The 21,754-nt window shown below is 39.6% G+C and overlaps 1 protein-coding gene across 1 annotated transcript in view; it reads left to right on the top strand.

The window, feature by feature from the left end:
- The window catches only part of LOC105930456 (transmembrane protein 266), a 51,878-nt gene that overhangs the window by 13,553 nt on the left and 16,571 nt on the right, over positions 1-21,754 (top strand). The window contains 4 exon segments of the mRNA XM_012868683.3: positions 1,846-2,037; positions 17,023-17,177; positions 20,306-20,379; positions 21,336-21,392. Of these exon segments, the coding sequence (XP_012724137.3) occupies positions 1,846-2,037; positions 17,023-17,177; positions 20,306-20,379; positions 21,336-21,392 (478 nt within the window).

The following is a 21,754-nucleotide window of genomic DNA, read 5'->3' as shown; positions in this document are numbered from 1 at the left end:
TGTATGAGGGTGTAGGTCTGTTCTCGAGAGAGCGCATCATGGATGCTACTTTTCTGGCAAATTGTTTAGTTAATGTAGTTAGAATAGCGTGCACTTCTGAGAAAAGATGTGATGCTGATAATCTTAAAAGAGAACCTTCATTTAGAGCCATTCTTCTCTAAATCCCCTCTGATGTTCCTTCCAAATTTTCTGTTTCAGTGAACATTCACATCCTGTTTCAAAAGTTTCTGTTGAATAACATGTAAAATGATCCTAGAATTTCATAACTGTGTCAAAAAGTTATTCTAAAAGTTGTTAGCTTTAGCAGTTAGCATAAGAGTGACGTTGCAGCCAGTTTGAGCTAATTTAGCTACTAAAATTTTTAATATTAATAATGTCTTGTCTGGTATCAAGAATGTATGTTTAAGAATGATATAAGAATAAGAAATGTGAAATGCAATGTGAAAACTCAAAGCTAAAAATTATTATTAATATTATTATTAATTTTTTACTTTTAAACAAACCCAGCAAATTGATCATAGCCCTCATAGCACATCTAATTACGGGAGGCTTCTACGTGTTCAGTGTTGAAATCCAAACTATTTTCCTGTTATAATAATAAAACTTTTCTCAACCTGTTTTGATTTCCAATTAACTTATATTTTTGTATGTTTCATTCATTCCATTGATTAAAAAACTAGATACAGTAGTTACCCTCAATTTTCATAATTGGATGAACGAGATTATGTTTCATTAGTCTAAAAATTGTTAGCATACGTCAACAATGCTGAAGCTAATATTAACTTAAAGATACATAAAATGACCACTTATTTCTGCATTGTTGTGATACAAAACGTGTACGATTTTCTCTGATTGAGCTGTGTTAATCTCCCTTTATAACAATTTTTATATATTTTTGAATATTGTTCATCATGATGAAAAAACTGCTTATATAAGATAAGTTAAGATAAGATAAGGTGTACTTTATTTGTCCCAGAACTGGGAAATGGTTTGGCAGCAGCAGCAGCACAACATACAGAAAACAGGAAGTGAGAAGCTCCACATGAGATCTAAAAATCTGAAATCTACGCATATTCACACCCAATAGCCAGAAACATTGATAATTTTGATGCATAAGTCAAAAGTAATGTTGGAATGTGCAAGTGAAAGTCAGCGCTATGATTCAGACTAGTGCTAATAATAATTAACATAAAATTTTATATATATAAAATATTAAATATATATATACTAACAGGAGGTGTACTGAAATTATGTTCTGACACGTATTTTACAATAGTGTGGTGTGCATTTCATAGTCCCACTTATTTTGCTTTTGTTTTTATGTATTTATTATTTATTTTTTCAGGATTTGATGTCTTAGCTTCTCTTCTGTTTGTGTTATTTTTTCCCCTGAAGTGCAATAAAATACTAAAATAAGAGATAACCCACTTGGTAAGTTTACAGGGCTGAATGTTAAAAATACTAATATTTTCTAAGTCACTCTTTATTTGTGCTTCATCCTCTTCACCCTCTTTTGCCCCCTTATTTTGACAGTTCATGCCCCCTTACTCATACATATTTGCTATTATACGCAGGTTATTAATGAAGAAATTCTAACTAATTACCTAAAATGGCAAAATAAAGCTCTAAAGCATACAAATTCATTTAAAAAAAAACTGCTACAGGTATGAATTTGAATTTCCCCGTCTGTTGAGTCCAATCTCACGTTACTGATTTGATATAATTATACATGTTTCTAAATTAATGTTCATTTTGTTAAATCTTGCACTTTTTTTCTCTTTCTCTTTCTGTCTGCCTTCGTGTAAATGTTTGGCCCATCTGTTGCTGGGTTTGGCATATAACTAGAGAAGTGGAACAGGCAGGTCTGTCAGATTTGGAGATCATCTCCCAGCCGGTGGAGGATGAGAACCAGCGCCTGGCTCCTCCGGTCCAGCTGGTGAGCTTTGGCTACAGAGATCTGCCCCTCGCAGCTCTGGACCTCTCCCTGGCCGGCTCTCAGCTGCTCTCCAATGCAGACGAGGATGAAAACAGGGAAGGGTAAGTCACTGCCAATGTTTTGGAGGCATTCAGGACCATATTTGACCATATATTAACAGGTAAGGTTGGTGGTGACAACCTACATTGCAAATGTATTCATACTCGTTGAACTTTTTCCCATTTTGATCAGACCAGATTCGAACCTTTTGGCTTACATACAAGGGTTTCTAGGTGTACAAAACTACCACTTGAGATTGAGGTGGAGATGAAACTTTTTTAGCAGAGCAGCAACCTCAAACATTCAGTTGGAGCTAAATAAATCAGTTTGATCAAAATATTTTCATTTCATAGAATGGCTCAGGCAAAATTGAGAGCTTAAAAACAAATACGAACATGATGCAAGATACGAAGGTTGCAGTTGACAGATGCTCTCCATCTGCTCTCCATCTAACCTGACTGAAGTTTAGCTATTTTTAAAGAAGAATGGGCAAAAACACCTTCTAAAAATTATGTAGCCGTGCAAAGTTGCTGGAGACACTCCCTAAAAGACTCGATGTAGGAACAGATACTGCTTCAAAATATTGACTCAAGGGAGCCGCATTCATCCATCCTTCCATCTCCTTCTGCTTATCCGGGGTCGGGTCACAGGGGTAGCAGCCTTAGTAGGGAGGCCCACACGTCCCTCTCCCCAGCCACTTGGGCCAGCTCCTCCAGGGGAATCCCAAGGCGTTCCCAGGTCCCTCCAGCGTGTCCTGGGTCTCCTCCCGGTGGGACGTGCCCAGAACACCTCACCAGAAGGGCGTCCAGGAGGCATCCTAACCAGATGCCCGAGCCTCTTGACGTTGAGAAGCAGCGGCTCTACTCTGAGTCCCCATCCGGATGACCGAGCTTCTCACCACATCTCTAAGGCAGAGCCCAGACACCCTGCAGAGAAAACTAATTTTGGCCGGCCAAATCTAATGACCATAGATGAGGGTAGGAACGTGGATCGACCGGTAAATCCAGAGCATCGCCTTTTGGCTCAGCTCTCTCTTCACCACAACAGACCGGTACAGTGACCGCTTCACTGCAGACGCCGCACCAATCCGCCTGTCGATCTCCATCTCTCCCTCATTCGTGAACAAGACCCCAAGATACTTAAACTCCTCCACTAGGGACAGCACATGTTCCCCAACCCGGAGAAGACACTACACCCTTTTCCGGCTGAAGACCATGGTCTCAGATTTGGAGGCCAAATTCACCTCGAAGATTTTTATTTATAATAATAACAAATGTCATTTCCTGTTCACTTTACAATTATACATTTTGTGTTGGCCTATCACATAGAACTGCAATAAATTACACTAGGGTTCATGGTTTGAGGTGACAAAGTGTGAAAAAGTTGTAGAGGTATGAATAGTCAAGTCACCGTGAGCAGCTGTAAACTATGTTGTGCCTTTATTTCTAAATATGGCACGCAAACACAGAAAGTTATTGTTATGCAGCGACACAACAGTTATCTTTTCAACCTTGTATTTGTTTCGTCTGCTTTCATGATGTCTAACTCTGGTCTAAACAGTCGGCGTGCTGTGTGTGTGTTATTATCGTATGAAAAAAAGCTAAATAGCAGCTTTTCCTACGTCTAGCACATTTTCTCCAGCAGCTTGCATTCATTACTATCTTAAGCACAACCTCCTCCATCACAAAGCGTGCTGCAAATTCTTCCATCACAGCACAGCGTCATGGGCTCCAGGTTCACTCTTGGTCAACGACTTTGTCTCTTTTTTTTTCTAATGTAGTATTTTTATCTCGGTACTGGAATACCTGGTGTTAAATGAGGTGGAACTTGTCATAAAAGGTTTGAGGAACACCGCCTGAGAGGATGTAGAACCTTACCACAAGATTTCCAGAAGGCTGACATGACAAGTTTTATTAATTACAGTGAAACAGCTTACTGAGCTGGGGCAGTGTTCATAGCTTGTCATCATTCCTCAAGGCGATTACATTGACTAAAACATCAGCCTTTGGGGCAAACGATCGTGGCAGGCCAGTCATCCCGTACCGATCCCCATACAGCTCTGCTGACTACCTTTGAATTTCCCAGTGCAGCCAGTCAGTGAAGACCATGATCGCTGCGAAGCAAATCTTACTGATCTCTTCGTCGTCAGCAGGGCTTCGAAGAAACCTGACGAGACAGCAGCGCACAGCTTGTGTTGGTCTTTGCAGAAAATTCAAAGGAGTTAGCTGGCGGGGGTCACGAAGTGGACGGGCGTTATTGATTGAACACGTCCGCAGTGTGCAGACCAGATATTATGGGGATGTACGTTGGCATTTTCAGCTCACCATAATGTTTCACACGTCTAAGCAGAATTCTCTTTAGCTTTGCTTGAAACGTCAAGGCTATGCTCACGTGCGCCGCATTCCGCATATCTGCAATGCACATCCCAGCTGTTAAGGTGGTGTCTGCAGTACGTGAAAAACACATTTTTTGTCACATATCAACCAGCAACCATCGTCTCCACAGAAATTCAGGCTCATAAAACACCCAATCTGTTCTGCACAGAAAGGGCAAGAACATTATACATTACGTGTTAAGGATCTGTGATAGTCTGGGCTTGGTTTTCTTCCAAAGAGTCTGGCTACCTTGTTACGGTGCGTAATGTGGTGAGTTTTTTTTAAATGCTAGGACATTTTAGATAGAACAAAAAAATACTGGCTTTTGACACATAACAAAATGTGGTTATTCATGGTCTTTAAACAGCATGATAATCCAGAAATGTTCAACAAAATAAACCATCCACGTCCATCACAGGCTCCTGACCTAAGGCAAATAGACGTTCAGATGATCAGAAGAGAGGAGCTCAGGACTCTGGACGACCCAGAGTGATCGTGCAAAAAGAAACGGTCAAATGACCTTCGCTCAATGTGTTCCAAATTTTTAAAATGATACACCTCATGCTACTGCAATAAAACAGACATTTATTTTGTGGCTTTATATGTTTATTTTTAATCTACCTTTAATTTTCCTTGTACAATAAAGTGTCTGAAACAAAAACGATCTACGGCAGATTTGTTGGTTTTGTAAACAAAATCAACAAAGACCTGAAACAGAATCGTTCATCTTTCCTAAATCTTAACATAGTATTTTTTTTGGCCATCTTGTCAAGGCATAGCAGTCTTTCTTTTTCTTAAATTAAGTACAACTATAACAATGTTTTTACTCGTGTGCACAATCTATTCCCTGTCCAGTAAATCTAAGTCCAACCCTGGTAGGAGCGCTCTCTGGGATGCTCATAAACACCATAAGCTGTAGCCGAGGATTCAGCACACACATCCAAAGGCTCCGTTTGACACCAAATCAGGCTTCACTCCATTGGCTCCCTTCAGTTAGCCAATCACAGCCAGGAGGAACAGATGGATTTCACAGACGTACTATCAACCGCAGGTAGGGAAGACTGTCACAGTGTGCCGGTATGACAACTAGTACGACCCAACTATAATCCCGCTCCAGGACCAGTAGTAGCGTCGCTTTCCACGCTGAATACGTGTCAGCTTTTGTTGAAGATGTGATTCTTCTGGAGTCTGCGTTGTTTGGTAACACTTCGGTGTACAGTCATGAATAATGAATTCAGCATTTCTCTCCACTTCACCTCTAGAATCATCGAGGCACACGATTATTGTTGATGAGTGATGCTAAAACAAGACCACCAGTTTGTGAAATTGAGCTCAAGACTGAAGGGTTGAGACAGATTCTGATTTTTTCGGTCCGCAGGCGGAAAAGTGCTCTCAACAGACACGGGCGAGAGTTATTTTACCGTTGAGCTCAATTTAATCAAAATGTGCAAAGCGTGATGCTGCTGCTCCCATATCAAAGTCATTAGAGCAAACTGTCTGCCTATAAAAAAAATATGCCAGCAGGAGTTATAAAAGTCATCATACTTTCTTTAAGCTTTAATGCGATTCCATTTCCAGAGCAAGTCAAAAAGTTACATGTGCTCATCTCTCATCATGGGCATGAATGTCTTAATGTTTTTTTTTTTTTTTGTGATCTATTAGAACTGTTCCTTTTTTTCAGGGAGGGAACGATTATGGAAATTGCAACTTCAATGATGTTTAACCGCGAGAGCCAAATGTAAATTTGTCTGAATTTTCTTTCAGTCCATTCAGCGTCAGAATCATACGTCAAAAATGCCCCCCCCCCCCCCCGCTCCTTTTCTGTCACACATTTAAGATCATCAGGCAGAGTTTAATGTGAGACAAAACATAGCCTGAGTAATGACAAAATGCGATTTTCAAATTGTGTTAAGGACGAAAAGGCACAATTGAAGGCAACAGTTGCTAACAAGTTAGCAGGGAATACGTCCCTACGTCGCTGTGAAGGAACGTCGGCCCGCATGTCTTTGCAGAGTTTCAATTCAGCACCATCAGAGGGGATTTAGAGAAGAATGGCTCTAAATGAAGGTTCTCTTTTAAGATTATCAGCATCACATGCTTCTTCTCGATCTTAGTGTTTCAGCAGATGTTGCAGGACGCACGCATTTCAAAACGTTCTGCTGTTGTCTTGAAGGTTCACAATATTTTCCCTGACCGTCTTTGGGGATAATCATCATGTCTTCTGGCAAATGTGAGATGGGCCTTTGTGTTATTTTTGATCAACAGCATTTTTCTCCCATGGGAGACATATTTCCCTCCCTTCTTGTTGAATTCTGAGCATTGAACTTTAACGGAGGCGTCAGTGGAGGCCTTCAGTGCTTTAAATGTTGTTCCGGATTGCTTTGTGACCTCCTGTGCTAGTGGTGAATAAACCGATCTATCAATATGTTGATAGGTCAGCCGTTTCTGCGATGCTTCACCACTGTTCCATGTGTTCTCTGTTTGTGGATAATGGCTCTTAGAGGATTTTGCTGCAGTCCCAAAGTTTTAGAAATGGCTTTGTAGCCCTCTGCAGATTTAGAGATCTCTTTGAAGTTATTTCCTAACTGCTGATAGAAGTGTTTAGATGATGTGTTGCATTTTGAGGTTGTTTTTAGCCATGCTCTGTTCTGTTTTGTTTTTTCTTATGTACTTCTTGTAGTTGGATGAAGACGACTGAAATTGAGCCCCGCTTTTCATAAATCAAGAGTAAAAAGTTAAAATCAGTCTGTCACAGTTAATTCATGATTTATCTAATGGCCGATTACTTTTTCACAAGGGGTCAGGTTGGTTTGAGGAGACTTTTCCCTTCATAAACGAAAGCAGCGTTAGGAACCCGTGGCTGGTATTTACTTGGAATATCGGGCTATAATTAAAATGAGTTTCATGGTCTGAAACCAGCCGATGTTGCTAAACTGCAAAAACTGAAGAGTTATGGAAGGAAGAAAATACTTTTTTTCACAGCACTTTATGACAAACAGTATATCTTAACTAATTCTCATAAATGGTCCTGCATAAATGCTTGAAATGCATCACTCCGCATCATGAATCTACATAATGAATGTCAATGTCTGTATCGAATTGCTGACATAAATTAAATGTTCAATAAAATTTCATTTCTTTTAGATAGATATTAATATTTAAAAAATGCTGCAAAATTCCCTTTAACCGGAGAAGGAAAGTGGTTTACTCAGCAAAAAAACTGAACTCATATCTGAGTTTTGATTTCTGAGTTTTTAACTTGTTTCCAGCACCAGAGAGATCTATGCTATCAAGCGCAGAGAAGAGGAACGGTTCATCAAATATCTCCTTTGATTCGGTACTTTCATGTCACCTGGGTTAACAGGCAGAGCGATGCGTGAGACCTGCCAGGCCAATAGCTGCGCGCTCTCTCTCTCTCTCTCAGGACGGAAATGGGAGAAAGCTGGAGTGCATCTCCCAGAGTGAAGGATTGCTAAACTCACCTTTGGGGGAAAATGGGGGCATGGGAAATGAAGCTGTTCATATAGACGAGCGGAGTGATGAAGGGAAGCTGAGAGGAAGCAAGGCGGCGGCAGCTGGATCGCAATTCACGCCTATCAAAAGGAAAATTTACGCGGACGAGGAATGTTTCAGCTGTTCTGCTGACTCCACCTGGGAAAGTGGATAGCCCCAGTTCTAGCATCCCATTACATACACAAACGCACCCACTTCTTTCCGTCAGCATTAACTGGCTCATTGGCTTGCTGAGACAATGTGGTGTACGCATAACAAGCAAGCCTTCCAACAGTAAATGGCTGCGAATGCTTGTACGGCTTCACGATAGCTCTGCCTAAAGTGAGAATGTCTCGAGCACAGTAAAGGTGTTTCATCAACATGGTGATGGCTCATTGGGTGGGTAGTTATTCTCGGTGGTAGTTTTGGGAATAAGTCGCTGTCAGCAAGTTTTCTCATTTGCTCGCCCTGAAGAAAAAGCGCATGCAAACGAAAGAGAAAAAGGAAAAAAATGCCTGTTTGACAGATATGTGTTTTTTTTCTTCTTTTCAGTTTGTTTTAGTAAGTTACGTGTCGGCGTGTGGTTTATTTTAAAGCCACGAAACCATTCGGCTTTCCCGTTTCGTCTCCAAATAGAAGCATAAAGAGGAGCTCCGGCCTATTTGAATCGTTGGCATCATGCTTTGTAAGAAGAAAGCAGGGGAGGGGGGAGCATCAAGAGAAAAAGGGCTTCAAGCTGCTGCTGCTGCTGTGCGACGAAGCGCCGTCTGTCAGGTGTGTTTGCATATCATAGCCTGTAACATGGCGAAGGCGGAGCTGACCTTACGGTTATCTCCAGGGTGTTCGCTGCCCTCCCTCCTCTCTCGCGGCGGCAGAGGCAGCCACTTATATGCAACGCGTTATTCTCGTGACCCCCCCCTGCCTCTCCTCCAACACATGCATATTTTTATGCATGTACAGAAATGCGGCACTCAGAGGATTTACACACACATAGAGAGAAAGAGAGGCAGGAAACAAGGCCAGGCCTGAAAAGCTTTTTAACCGCGCTGCGTAGTGGTTGTTATCTAATCCCCTGTAATCACGGTTCACTTCATATTCCAGTTTATACTGGGCTGTCACACCTCATTAGGAACAATGGTACTCCTTCACTGATGCCTATGCATATTTAAAAAAGTTTTTTTTTGTTCACCACCTCTGTGTGTCCCCCCCCCCCCCCCCCCCCCCCCTTCATATTGTTTCTGTTTTGTTGCTTCTAATTCAAATCTTCTTTCTTGGCATCTGTACACACTTACTGGTTGTTTTTTTTCCTTTTTCAGACTCAAACAAAGTCAGCCTCAGCACACTGAACACAAATCACTACCACCACACTATCTCCAAGAAAGCAACCTGTGTCATTCAGATCCATGTTTTTAATGGGTAAAAATAATAATAATATAAAAAGGGTGCAGGAAATTGGCTAGGTTGGAGATTTCCAGCACACAATCGCTGTGTTGCCAAACAGAAGGTTCCTATCAGGAGCAAAGTGGGCGACATTGTAGGACGTGGTTGTTTCAGGCGGCATCAGGGGGCAGCTGCAGTGTTAGCAGTTTTGGCGCCATGGTAAGTGGAGTGTAGTTATTATTAGAGAGGGCCTATCCATCTTCCTGTCTAGCAAAATCTCTGGAAGGACCAAGGTGGCATCGCCTTGTGTTCAGCACTTTCATGTCCGCCCACTCACCTTTAAGTCATCAAGCTGTTTCTGTTTTTTTTGCTATTTAGTTTTTTTTCTAATTTTCCTTTTTTTGTTTGGTAAAGGCTTTTTTTTTGGTACTTTTCTTTGTTTTCACAGGCACATTTTTCTCCGGTGCTCCCTTTAGGCATCGACCTCCGAGATTCTCCTCCTCCATCTGCCCCGATTCTCCGCATCCTCCTCTGTCACATCAACCCCCTGCATATACAATAGATTTCCCCCTTGCTGTAACGTAAAAAACAAAACAAAACAAGTGTTGCTGTGTTTCTTCTTCTGTTCATCATCTGACCTAATGCTTTATCTGCTGTGTGTTTGGCAACACGCTTATCATCATTGTCGGTGCATAGTCAGAGTGGGTTCTGCCTGTGATTCTGGTGTCCCTTAAACTATCCTTTTCTCTGGCCAGAGATTCAACCCTCAGACAGCAGCGATCAGAGTCCCAGATGTGGCAGAGTTGTAGCTTTGTATGCATTTGAAATGTTATAATAAACCATGTGTAATGTATTCTTCCATCTTGTTGGATAATTCACATAAAGAGAGAAGTTGCTACGTTGGCTACCAGTCAGTTTTAAAAGCTTAGTTTTAACCTTCAGAGCTCTAAATGAATATTATACAGCTGATTTCACTCAGCTAGGCAACTTCTCTCACTCTCTGAGGTCGTTTAATCAGAGCTTTTTAATGGTCGCCAATGGTCGTTTCAGGACCCGAGGATGGCGATCTTTCCAAATGGTAGCATCCAGACTGGTAATTCGCTATCTTGATTTTTGCAGGGCTTGGATTGTGGATGTTTTAAATAGTAGCTTAAGACATGTTGTGTTGCAGTAAGCTTTTATTTGGACTTGGGCTTTTCTGTATTGCATGTTATTAGGTATTTTATTGGGTTCTATTCTGTAAAGCAATTTGGGACTTTTTTCTTATCTGACATTTGCTATATGAAGTCTGAAACTTGGTATATAAATTACCTGTCACTTATTTAGTTACTTGCACACTTTGGTGGGTGGGAACAGATGACGAAATGCGTGTCTCACAGACTTCGTTGTTGAGTGGACAGTAGCATGTACTGGGAGGTATGAATGATTTGGTCTTTCTCTGTCTTATTTTTTCTTACCACCTTATTCAGTCCTGCTCAGTCAATACCTTACAAAACCACCACTTGCTGCTGTAGATCTGTTGGGCTTTATCTTCACCAGCTTTGCAGATGTACAGCCTGAACACATTTTGCTCATTCTTCTTTGCAAAATAGCTGAAACTCTGTCAGGCCGGGGCAGAACGTGTCCATAGACACTCATTTTAAAATCGTTCCAAAAAGATACAGTTGGATTTGTGTCTGTGCTTTGGCTACTTCAATCAGTACATGCTTTGATATGCTTTTTAAAGCAAGCCTGTGGTAGGATTCTAAGTTTGAAACAAGGTATACGGTTAGCAAGATGGCCTTACTGTCTGAAAACAGCAGATTTGGATTGACAAAGATATTCACTGTATAATCGTGGTTAATTTTCTTTTTAAGTTGCCAAATTGGCTCACCAAATCACCTTGTGCCATTGATTGAAATTACAAGTTAACACCTGAGCAGTGGAGTGATGTCACATCCCATCCCACTGATGGCTGTGTGGCTGCCAGACGCTGAGACAGAAGCATATGTTGCTGGTATGACTGGTCCAAATGTGCAAGGAGTCCATGGTTAGTTACCAACACCAGATGGTTTATCTAAATTTGTAGTAAGCAACAGGAAAAAACAAGTCCTCCTACCCTGTACCACCTACCACCTTTGTGCCGAGGGTCCAAACTGCTATTTTGGAAAAAACAAAACAAAACACGGCATCGTTTTGTAGAGAAATTGGTTCTGTGGAGCAATATTTGGAACATTTATAACACTGCGAGCTTTTTATATTTAAATGATTACCTAATCAGAATTCTCTCAGGCAAATTAGCAAAGCGATTGTGGGTACCGAATGTGTACAAACCTGAATGTATGCGTTTATTATACTATGTAGAATTCATCCTGATTTTTTTTTTTTAGGTGGGCCTGTTATTACTGTAGTTGTAACATGTATGTTTCAAAGCAATAAATTGTCTAAATTCTGCTTAGAATCATGACTGAAGAGAGGACAATTGCGACCCGATGCAAAAAGTATGTGCAAATTGCTACCATTCAGTGTTTATTTAGTGCTTCTTGGAAATGGAAATATGTAAATATAAGGTAAATAGCAAGTAAAAAAAAAAACAGGTACACAATATGCCAGAGATTGCATTGTTTCATTAAGCCCCCTTGTGTTTTGCCTTGACTTACCGTTTGCTTTATTTTGATCAAAAGTAAAATGTTGAAATTCTGCTTTTTGGAATAATGCTCTCTCAGAGGGCCCTCGCTCGGTTGAGCCAATTTGTTCTGATTTAATTAGAGTGCAGAACCTGTCTCAGACTCTGACCTGCCTTCCTGTTATCTTTTCCAAGTCCTCTGCCACAGGGACATCTGCAGGCCTGTCTAGTCGAGGAACCAACTGCTCGTGTTTTGAAAAATTCTGCGCTCTCTCAGCCTCAAACACAAAATCTTTGCCATTCGATTTATATCACAAAGTTTTTTTGAGATAGTGTTTTTTCCTGTAATTATGCCTATTCAATTGATATTTAAAACAAACATCACTTCATTAAATCCAAATTACAGCATGCACCCAAATAAAAAACAAACAAAAAAACAAAACAGATGCTAAAAAATACATATTTTTTCTTGATTAAAAGCACAAATTTCAGCTTCACTATTTGACCTTTTTGGGCTATTTTGTTTAAACTTGCATCTTAAATGTATCGTCTGTAAATGGCTTGAGAGGTCTTCCATTACATTTAGGGTCCATTAACAATTTATTATTTATTTATTGCAAGAGTGTTCTGAAGAATGCATCCTGTGATTGCATGGGGCAATATTAGTTTGGTACACAGACACAGATGATAAAATAAACTAACTCACATTGACTTTTTCTGTCTGAGTTGCAACATTCAGGGGACTCCTTCCCCGATATTCCCAACAGACTTCCCGGGACCGATAAATCCCAGTCACCATTACGCACGGTGTGCAGGCCAATGGGGCACAGCTCACCGTAAACTTTTGTTCAGTTTAATCTGCAACAATCTAATCTCATAAAACATTTATCTTGTGTTGAGTGCGACAAATTCTATTTATATCTACATATACTGGTTTCAGCCACTTGGTCTCTCGTCTGTTTGCATAGTATGAGTTCACTGTAGCAGGTACGATTTCAGTACAAAATGTAAGATTCATCTCACATGGATGCTTTAAGCAGCCAGATATTCTGAAAATGAGGACAGAGAAATCATACCGGTGGTGTGTTATAAGTCACAATTGCTAATTGTATACACTATGTTGTCAGACATTTTCGCTCACCAGTCTTTAATATGGTATTCATATGTTCCAGTTACTTCCTTGGCTCCATTACTTAGAATTGCAGACTGCTTCAGTAAACATTTGTGAAAGAATGGCTTACTCTCAAGGCTGCTAAATTAATTTAATCACGGTAACAAGAAGAGAAGCCAACTGTACAATAAGCCCAGTCATGAAATCTCCTTGCTACCAAATGTTCCACAGTCAACTGTTGGTGGAATTATAATAAAGTGAAAGTGATCAGTAATGACAACGATTCAGCCACAAAACTGTAAATCATGCAAATCCCAGAGAGGGGTGAACAGATGATGAGGTGCAGCGTGAGTGAGGTTGCCAACTTTCTGCAGAATGAATAGCTATACACCTCCAAACTTCACGTGGCCTTCAGATTAGCTCCAGACCAGCGCGTAGAGAGCTTCATTGAATAGGTTTACATGGAAAAGTAGCATCATGCAAGTCTTACATCACCAACTGTAATGCGAAGCACCAGAGTCAGTGGTGTAGGTCGCTGCACCAATATGCACTAAAATACTCTAGGCAAATGACCTGGAGTGATGAATCACGTCTTTCTTACTACAAACTGTAGCCAGAAAAAAAAAAAAATCATGTCATTGCTTTCCTTAGATACCAAGCCAGAGATTGGTGATTTTATCAAAGTCATAATTTATCGTCTTCTCGTCAGAAGGAGAACTGCATGGGACACAAGTCCAGGACAGGGTCTGGTCTACCCTGCTCCTTTCTGCTCTAACTAGACAAAACTTCTCAGTTCCTTATAGACCAGTGTTATCTAATGTGAGATGTCACACCAGTTTCTTACCCTTTAGCGTTTGCTGGTAATTTCCCAGGTGTCAACACGATGAAAAACAATATGCTTAGACATAATCAACTCTGCAGCTGCAACAGGGAAGTAAATACCCGTTTCTCCTTCAACAAAACCCAACGGACAAGTGTGGTTTTGGCAGCTGCCAGCAGAACAAGACTTGTCTGACTGCACTGTGCCAAGTGTAACTTTTGGGGCTGTTTGGGTTTTGGGTGTGGGGCTGCTTCTTAGGAGTTGGGCTCGGCCCTTCAGATCTACTGGAAGGAACTCCTGATGACTGAGCATACCGAGACTTGCTGAGGCACTAGACAATTTCATACTCCCAGCTTTGTAGGAACCGTTTGATGATGGCTGCTTCCTGTTCACCACTGCCCAAAGCACAGCCCTTGAAGACATGAATGAGGGAGTTAGGTGGTGGAAGAACTTGACTTGCCTGACTCAAACCAGACAGAACACCCATGAGATTAACTTGAATGAAGACTGTGATTTAGGCTTAAAGTCCAGCACAGGCATCTGACCTCACAAATACGCCTCTGGACAAATGGTCTGAATTTCCCAGGAATATGTGAAACTTTGTGGAACACCTGAGAAGAGTTGAACCTGTTGTAGCTGCAAAGGGCTAGTCGACTTAACATTAAAACAGAAAATCAGGATTGGGATTTCACTCAAATTTATAAGTGTGTGAAGACAGACGAGCAACTGTTTTACCATACCATACCAATTTTATTTATAAAGCACTTTTAACACCAACAGGACTGACGTGCTGTACACAATCATACAATACAAATGATCACTCATAAAACAATAAGCAAAATGGTAAATTAAATTAGTAATAAGAATTAAGGAAAGTAAAATGCAGTAAAACAAAGTCAACATCTCAGATTGTGTTAAAAGCCAAGGAACAGAGATGGGTCTTAAGAAGGGATTTAAAATCAGAAAGGGAAGAGGCCTGTCTAATGCCCAAGGGAAGGTCATTCCACAGCTTGGCAGCAGCTACAGAAAAAGCACGGTCCCCTCTTTGCTTACGCTTGGTCTTCGGCACACTCAGTAACAACTGGTCAGCTGATCTAAGTGGAACGGGAGGGTGTGTAGGGATGTGGCAGCTCAGACAGGTAAGGTGGGGCACTAGCTTTAAAAGCTGTTTTGTAATACAGTGTATATACAGTGTCAATTGAAATGGTGAAATGTCTTTCCATCCTTTTTAAAACAGACCAAAATCAACAATAGACTGTACAAGGTTGTTCTAGAACAGCCTTCATTTGCCTTTAGCTGTGTCTCAAGTTGATCTTCTAATCAAACTGTGCAGGAATTGTTCAGGGTTAAAATTGTTATACTGTAAATGCAACCCATTTTGCAATTCATCAAGTAGTTATCTTAACTCATATGTTCAACAGGATTCATGGATTTTAAACCCTATAGCAAAATGGCTCACAACAGTGTATTGGATGACTATTACAGCTTTCTGCACTTTTCAAAGGTTGTCAGATGATGAAAACAGCTGATAAAAAAAACTGTGCAACGCTAAAGCTGCTGTCATAAGTGTTAAGTGATGATGAATTTTCACGAGTTAAAGAAAGATCTGAGAAGATGCTAAACACAAGGGACAGAAGCAGCTTGAACTAAACCTAACCTTTATTCCAAACCTACCTGCAAAAGTCCGGTATTCTATGTCGTTTTAGTGTTTGCATTTTTATTTGTCTTTTTTCGCTGAGGTAATGTTTCTCATTTCTTTACAGTAAAACACATTTTCTTTTTTTGTTAATTCTTTTAACTTCCATGTTAACTTCAGCACCTTCACAGGGTGAAAACTGCCTGCTACTGCAACAACATTTAGGTGCACCAGAATGCTACTCGTTTCCGAAATGACTCTGAGAGATGTTACTTAAGCCAAGAGTAAAAAGATAAGATGAAAAAGAAAACACAAGAGAAAGCACTAGAATATTGACATATCCCAAACAATAGAACCTAGTCATTATGCTTCTGAAAAACAAGATGTTTTTGACTGTTAAATTATGTTTTCTTGTACATTAAGTATTCTTAATGGGTTAATTTATTCAATTCCAGCAGCCCTAAACTTAAACATAATTTTTTTTTTATTCGTTTCTGAATTTTTGAAAAATTACTTCAAGGTCCTGAGGCGTCTTTGAAATCTAACTAAAGGATTAAATATAATTGTTTTAATGCTTTATGCCATTGTGTTGAATAAAGCCTTCACATTCCTCCATGATGTGTGGTATAAAATAATTTCTGAGGCTGCAGTGAAAACTGAGCCAGTTTGCCTCCATTGCCGCTCGTATTAGCACCATGCCAAGGAATGAAGACATGATCAGAGGAGGGAAATGCTCTGCCAAAGTCTGCCTCTTCCATGCCAGAGCATGGGGAGATGGGAAAGGTAGCGGGCAGAGCCAACTTTCCATTCCAGCTGGAAAGCTGGAAAAGAGGCATTGTTTTTCCCAGCTCCGGCTGTCGGCCCTTGTAGATGAAATGTACGAGTCAGTAGGAACAACCTACTATTTCAAAAGAGCATTGGGACATTTTTGCCAGACGCTTTAATAGCTTTATTCTTGAATAATTACAATATCTATCAAAACCCAGTTATCACAAAATAACTGTCGCTTTCAGTGTTTTGAAATGTGTTGACTAATAATTGGAAAGCATGTGTTCTTTAAAAAAAAATCTATTTGCATATTGGTTTGCCCCCCCTTGTATATCTTACAGTCTGTCTTCTGTGTCGAGCCACTATTCGTGCAGAGCAGAAAACCCTTCCTTCTTAGCAGCATCCTCCACAGGGACTCCCTTCATTGCCATGTAAAAAGAAGCCCATCATTATTCTGCTCACAGTGCTGATAGTGAAAATAGTGGCTCACAGAGCCTCGTTGTCCCTCTCTCTGTCAATGCTGTCTCTTACCACGGTCCGCTCTGACTGTCACCCCCAAACCTTGACTGGATCTCAACAGATATCACCTTTCATGAGCGCCGACTGACACCCCCTCTTGGTCATATCTGGAACTTCAAGCAAAACCTCTAAAAACGTCAGCTTGTTATTATGGCAGGATGTTTATGAGAGCACATATGTCATTCTAGCTTTTATTTAAGTAGTAGTTTTGTTCTATTAATCACTGACTGGATTAGAATCTCTCTTTTGCATTCAAATTGGTCAAAGGAAATGTGAAATGCTGATGAGATTCTTGGATTTTTGTCAACGTCTTCACCCACCCGTCTTTCCTTTCCTCCTAGGTCCAACTGGCTGAAGCCTTGCTGTGGGCGTCGAGTAGCTCTGTGGCAGGTCTGCCTGCTCAGTGCTGGCTTCAACTGTGTGCTGGTGGCCTGCGTTATTCTGGTGGTGCTTTTTCTGTCTTTGGAGTTGCTCATAGACACCAAACTATTACAATGTAAGCATTTGATATCTCCACTTTGGATCTGTAGCTTTCTGCCTTAATGTGAAAAGATCTGCCGACTGTGCGTATTTTACCCCATTAATAAAGAACCCGGGAGGCGTGCGCTGCAATTCTCAGCAGCAATAGAGGACTTAAACTTTTATGTCCTTGGTTATTATTACCTCAAACTTTGCTTTCCTGCACAGCCACTTTTAGCCAGACTGAATATTTCCCCCCTAAAAAGTATTTTTAAAGGGAGGAGAAACATGCCCCCCAGCAGGTATGACTGTTATTTATATTAATGTCTGAATAATACCTTACTATTCTCAACAGACAGTTGTCAAAAATGCCTAAAAGTAAAGTAGTGACGGTAAAATGAATCCCCTGTAGCTACAAGAGTAAACAGCCTTAAAGTAAAAGAGATCAAACCCAGCCAATTAAAGCTGAATGTGTCAAAACTTTTGAGTTGTTCTATCAATTTCTGTTGGCAGTATGAGAAAAAACGTTTAATTTCAGTTTGGTTTTATTCTTTAGTTTATTTTTATTTTACTTACATGTCCTCAGTACTAACAGCTCAATACAACAATGTGCAGCAGGGATTGGTCAACAGTGAGCAGAAAGTGGTCCTGGGTCATATGATGTTTTCACTGTGCGATATTATGTAGATTCTGAAATTCAGTAGTGGAAATATATTTATTATTGATGCCATCCCATCCAGGTTTCAGTATTGCTTTATAACATAGTAATTATTGTACAAACAAAGATTGTTAAAGTATGACACCTGAAATGAAACTGCCTATCATGCTCTGGCAGAAACCAATTATCAGGAGCAGACATTACACTTCCACTCACTGTAAATTACACATTTTATTAACCATATTAATCTGACTCTCTGGTCCTGAGCATTATTTAATATTGATCGGTTAATTCCGCTTTGCTGCAATCGGTTTTCTTTGGGCGTTTCAAAGTGTTTGAGGCTTGTCCTCAAACACATTGAAGTCATTAGGGTTTTTCAAACAAGGTTAGTCTCATCTTTTTGTGCATGTATACTTTTTATACTTTTATGAACTATATCAAATTCAGGAGACAATGAAATTACAGATGAAGGAAGTTTTTTTCTTGAAACCTTGTACGCTGGACTGAAAAGAAAAAAGAACAGAAATACCTCCAGTTCCAGACATTCGTCTTTTCTGTGAACGAAGGCAGTCAGTGCTCACTTTAAACTGCGACGAACCCACAGCTGCTGTTTCATATTTTAAAACATTATGAAACATAAAGTTACTTGAGAAATTGAACAAAGACGATTTAATTTTTCTAGAAAGTTGCTTATTTCCATTCTTAATGCAGTAGAATGGTTCAGCACCTTTGTCTGACTTAGAAATTCTGGGGCTATGAATGTGCTGATTTGTCTCCAGCTTATAGTGAGAATCAAATATGAAAAGAAATAAAAATTTGAATGATAAATGATAGCCAATTTTATTTACAGGCATCTGTTAAAATATTATTTATGTTTACTGTTGATCTATTTCCATTAATACTCATGAAATACCTGCAAAAGCATATTATGTCTATACTGAATAGTTATTCACAGTTAAACCCAGGAATCTAAATCCATTGTATAAAATAATTGTAAACAGTTTTTCTAACAGCTGGACATAACATTTCCTTTTTTAGGTCAGATTGGATTTTAAAAAAAATTATCATATTTGCTAAATGCCAGAGTAAGGACTGACATGATTTTCTTATTTATTTATTTATTTATTTCTTTTAACTTTTTTTCAGTCAGAAATATAAATACATTTTCTCAGCCTTTTTATCACTTGGGGCATTTTGTGTATCCTTCCCCAAGCTTCTCTCACTAGTTTGCTAGAATTTTGACCCATTTTCCAGACAGAAATAATGTTACTGAGTCAGGTTTGGAAGCTGTTTTGCTCATACACACCTTTTCAGCTCTGCCTGTTGGGGCTTGGGATCCAGGCTTTGTGATGGCCCCTCCCAAAAATGGACTCTTTATAATAATTTTGACAGTATGCTTGGAGCCATTCATCTGCACCCCAGCAATAACTTCCTTGCTCATACATTTTGACGTTGGTTCCGTGTTTCCACATAATATTCAAGCGTTACGATACCATCTATTTGTGAAGTGCACCATTCTCTCTTGCAGCAAAATACCTTCATAGCATGTTTGCTGCCACTCCCTACTCAGTTAGGAAGCTTGCAAACATACATGTCTACAAACATTTTGGTATTTGTTTCTGTATGTTTACAGACTTCTTTGCATGTTTCTTTTTGAGAAACGCCGTCTTCCTTTGACTCTCTTTATAGATCCAACCAGCATCTTTACATTGCATTTTGCTTTGGAGTTGATACACACATTTAGTGACAAAACACATTCATTTCTGGGACAGAGAGGCTGTCTCCTTCCTGAATGGCATCATGGCTAGACATTCCCATGATGTTTATAGTAACATATTTGAACAGATGAATCCATCACCCCTCATGCACCTGGAAATTGTGTACAAAGCCATGACGCCATCATCACCTGGGCTTTCCCGAACATTTTAAAGTAACAGTAACCGCTCTGGCTGTATGCAGAACTCTAATTTTAAAGAATGTAAAAAAAAACTCTCAAAGAGACTATCCTAACATTTAACAAGTAAAAGTAATCTTGATAATCCTAACAGATTTAAAACAGGACAAGTTGTGTCTGATTTTATAACAGACAGCGAGGGGAAAAAAAACTGCTTGTGTTCTTTCATGTAGTCTGGTTTAAGTTCTTAGTTTCACCAGTATGTGTCACCATCACCAAAGTTGGAGCTGGATGGTGAATAATTGTGATGTAGACTCATGAAGTGAAGTGATAATGGAGAACGTCTCTTGTCAGAGGTTGCCAGCATCTCCATTGATTACTGGCAAGCCTCCAGGTCAGACCTGAGTCTCAAAGCAGAGATTCTAGTCTCTCTAGATCTACTGCAATTTTACTTTGCTCCACTGTCACTTCAGGTTAATGAATTAACTCAGATAATGACAAAAAAAATTATGTGTTTTAAAGTTTTCTGTTCCATTCCCTATATAATATTGTGATGCAATGGGCTTCTTTAAGACAAATCTAAAATCTTTTCTCCTTAATCCTCACCCTGCAGTTTCCAATGCGTTCCAATTCGCCACCATTATCCACTGGATCAGCCTTATCATCCTGTCGCTTTTCTTTTCAGAGGTAAGACACATGTCAATTACACTAAGAGTTTATTTATAATTTGATGGCAGCAACAAGCTGTTGTCAGTGTGTTCACATGATTAAAGTGGCTAATTTTTGGCAGTTCTTTGGGCCCGTTGTCTTCAATGCAAACTAATTACTACCTGGAGAATCATTTAAATCAAGATGATTCCTGAACAAGATGTTCATTGGGTACAGAATACAGAAAACATCAAGTCCTCATCGTTTAGAAAACAGTTTTTATGAAAAGCACCTATGTATCAACTAAAAATGAAATAAACATGTAAGATATATAACATTTTGTTCTGCAAATGTGTCACAGCTGAATCTCTTCCACTGAAAACACGTGACCTCCAATTCTGGACCAGCAGATCAAATCTCATTGGCCAAGTTTTGCCTTTTGGATCAGAATTAGATCTGGTTAGATTTTATCTCCCTCCAACACTTTTTTAAAAGTAATTTTTCTTCATAAAATGCACATAATTTTTTTTGTTATTGTTTAATTTTTCTTTTAAATAGAGGAGTTAACAAAAAACTATGAACAAATAACACTGGTTGATATGTTTTTTCATCTTCTTTTATCTGTTAACAGTAAAAATAAAGGTCTAATGTTACTATACTTAGACGTTTGCCTTTTTTCTCATACCAAGCCACACAAGGCTTCTGTTCTTGCTTTTCACTTAATATTTTATTCCTGCCAACTTTACATATTTAGCCATTTTGACCCAGCCCACCTTTGTACATACTGTATAGCTTCTTTTTTATTATTACTCCTCTGTATTAGGAAATAACAGAGATCTAAAAAAGAATCCAGGCAAAGGACATATCTCACAAAGGTTGCTTGGTGGGATGACAACTTAAAAGACTGAAAAGATTAAAAGGACTTTTGATGCATGCCAGCATTGTCCCTGATGTATCTATTTTAAAGTTTTCCTCTGTCTTTTTGTCTCCCTTAGACTGTCTTCAGGATTGTAGTGCTCGGGATCTGGGATTACATCGAAAACAAAGTGGAGGTTAGTACTAGTGCACCCGCCAAAGCTTTCCCCTATAATACATCGATGTCACTGAAAATAAAACAGCTCTTTTTGTGATTTATTTTCATATTTTGCCCATATTTTTACAAAAGTTTTCAAAAAACAAACACATAAAAGCTAAAAATGACCGCAGTGTCTTAATAATTACTCTGGTCCTTGAAATTCGATAATGTTTACCTGAGGTCTCCAATGCTCCTAAATCTCATCTGTCCTTCCTCTAGCCATAAAGTCGTACTCTGTAACACCAAGCATGACGTCATCTCTTTTATCCACATATTTCTTGAAGGTGATGTAGCCACTGTCCTCTAGGACAGGGCTGTTTTTCTAAAGTCTTGAAGTAG

The sequence above is a fragment of the Fundulus heteroclitus genome, chromosome 4 (genome assembly GCF_011125445.2).
Source record: "Fundulus heteroclitus isolate FHET01 chromosome 4, MU-UCD_Fhet_4.1, whole genome shotgun sequence".
Classification (NCBI taxonomy): Eukaryota; Metazoa; Chordata; class Actinopteri; order Cyprinodontiformes; family Fundulidae; genus Fundulus; species Fundulus heteroclitus.
Note: the sequence above shows the minus strand (reverse complement) of the source record. Positions and strands in the feature narration are given on the sequence as shown.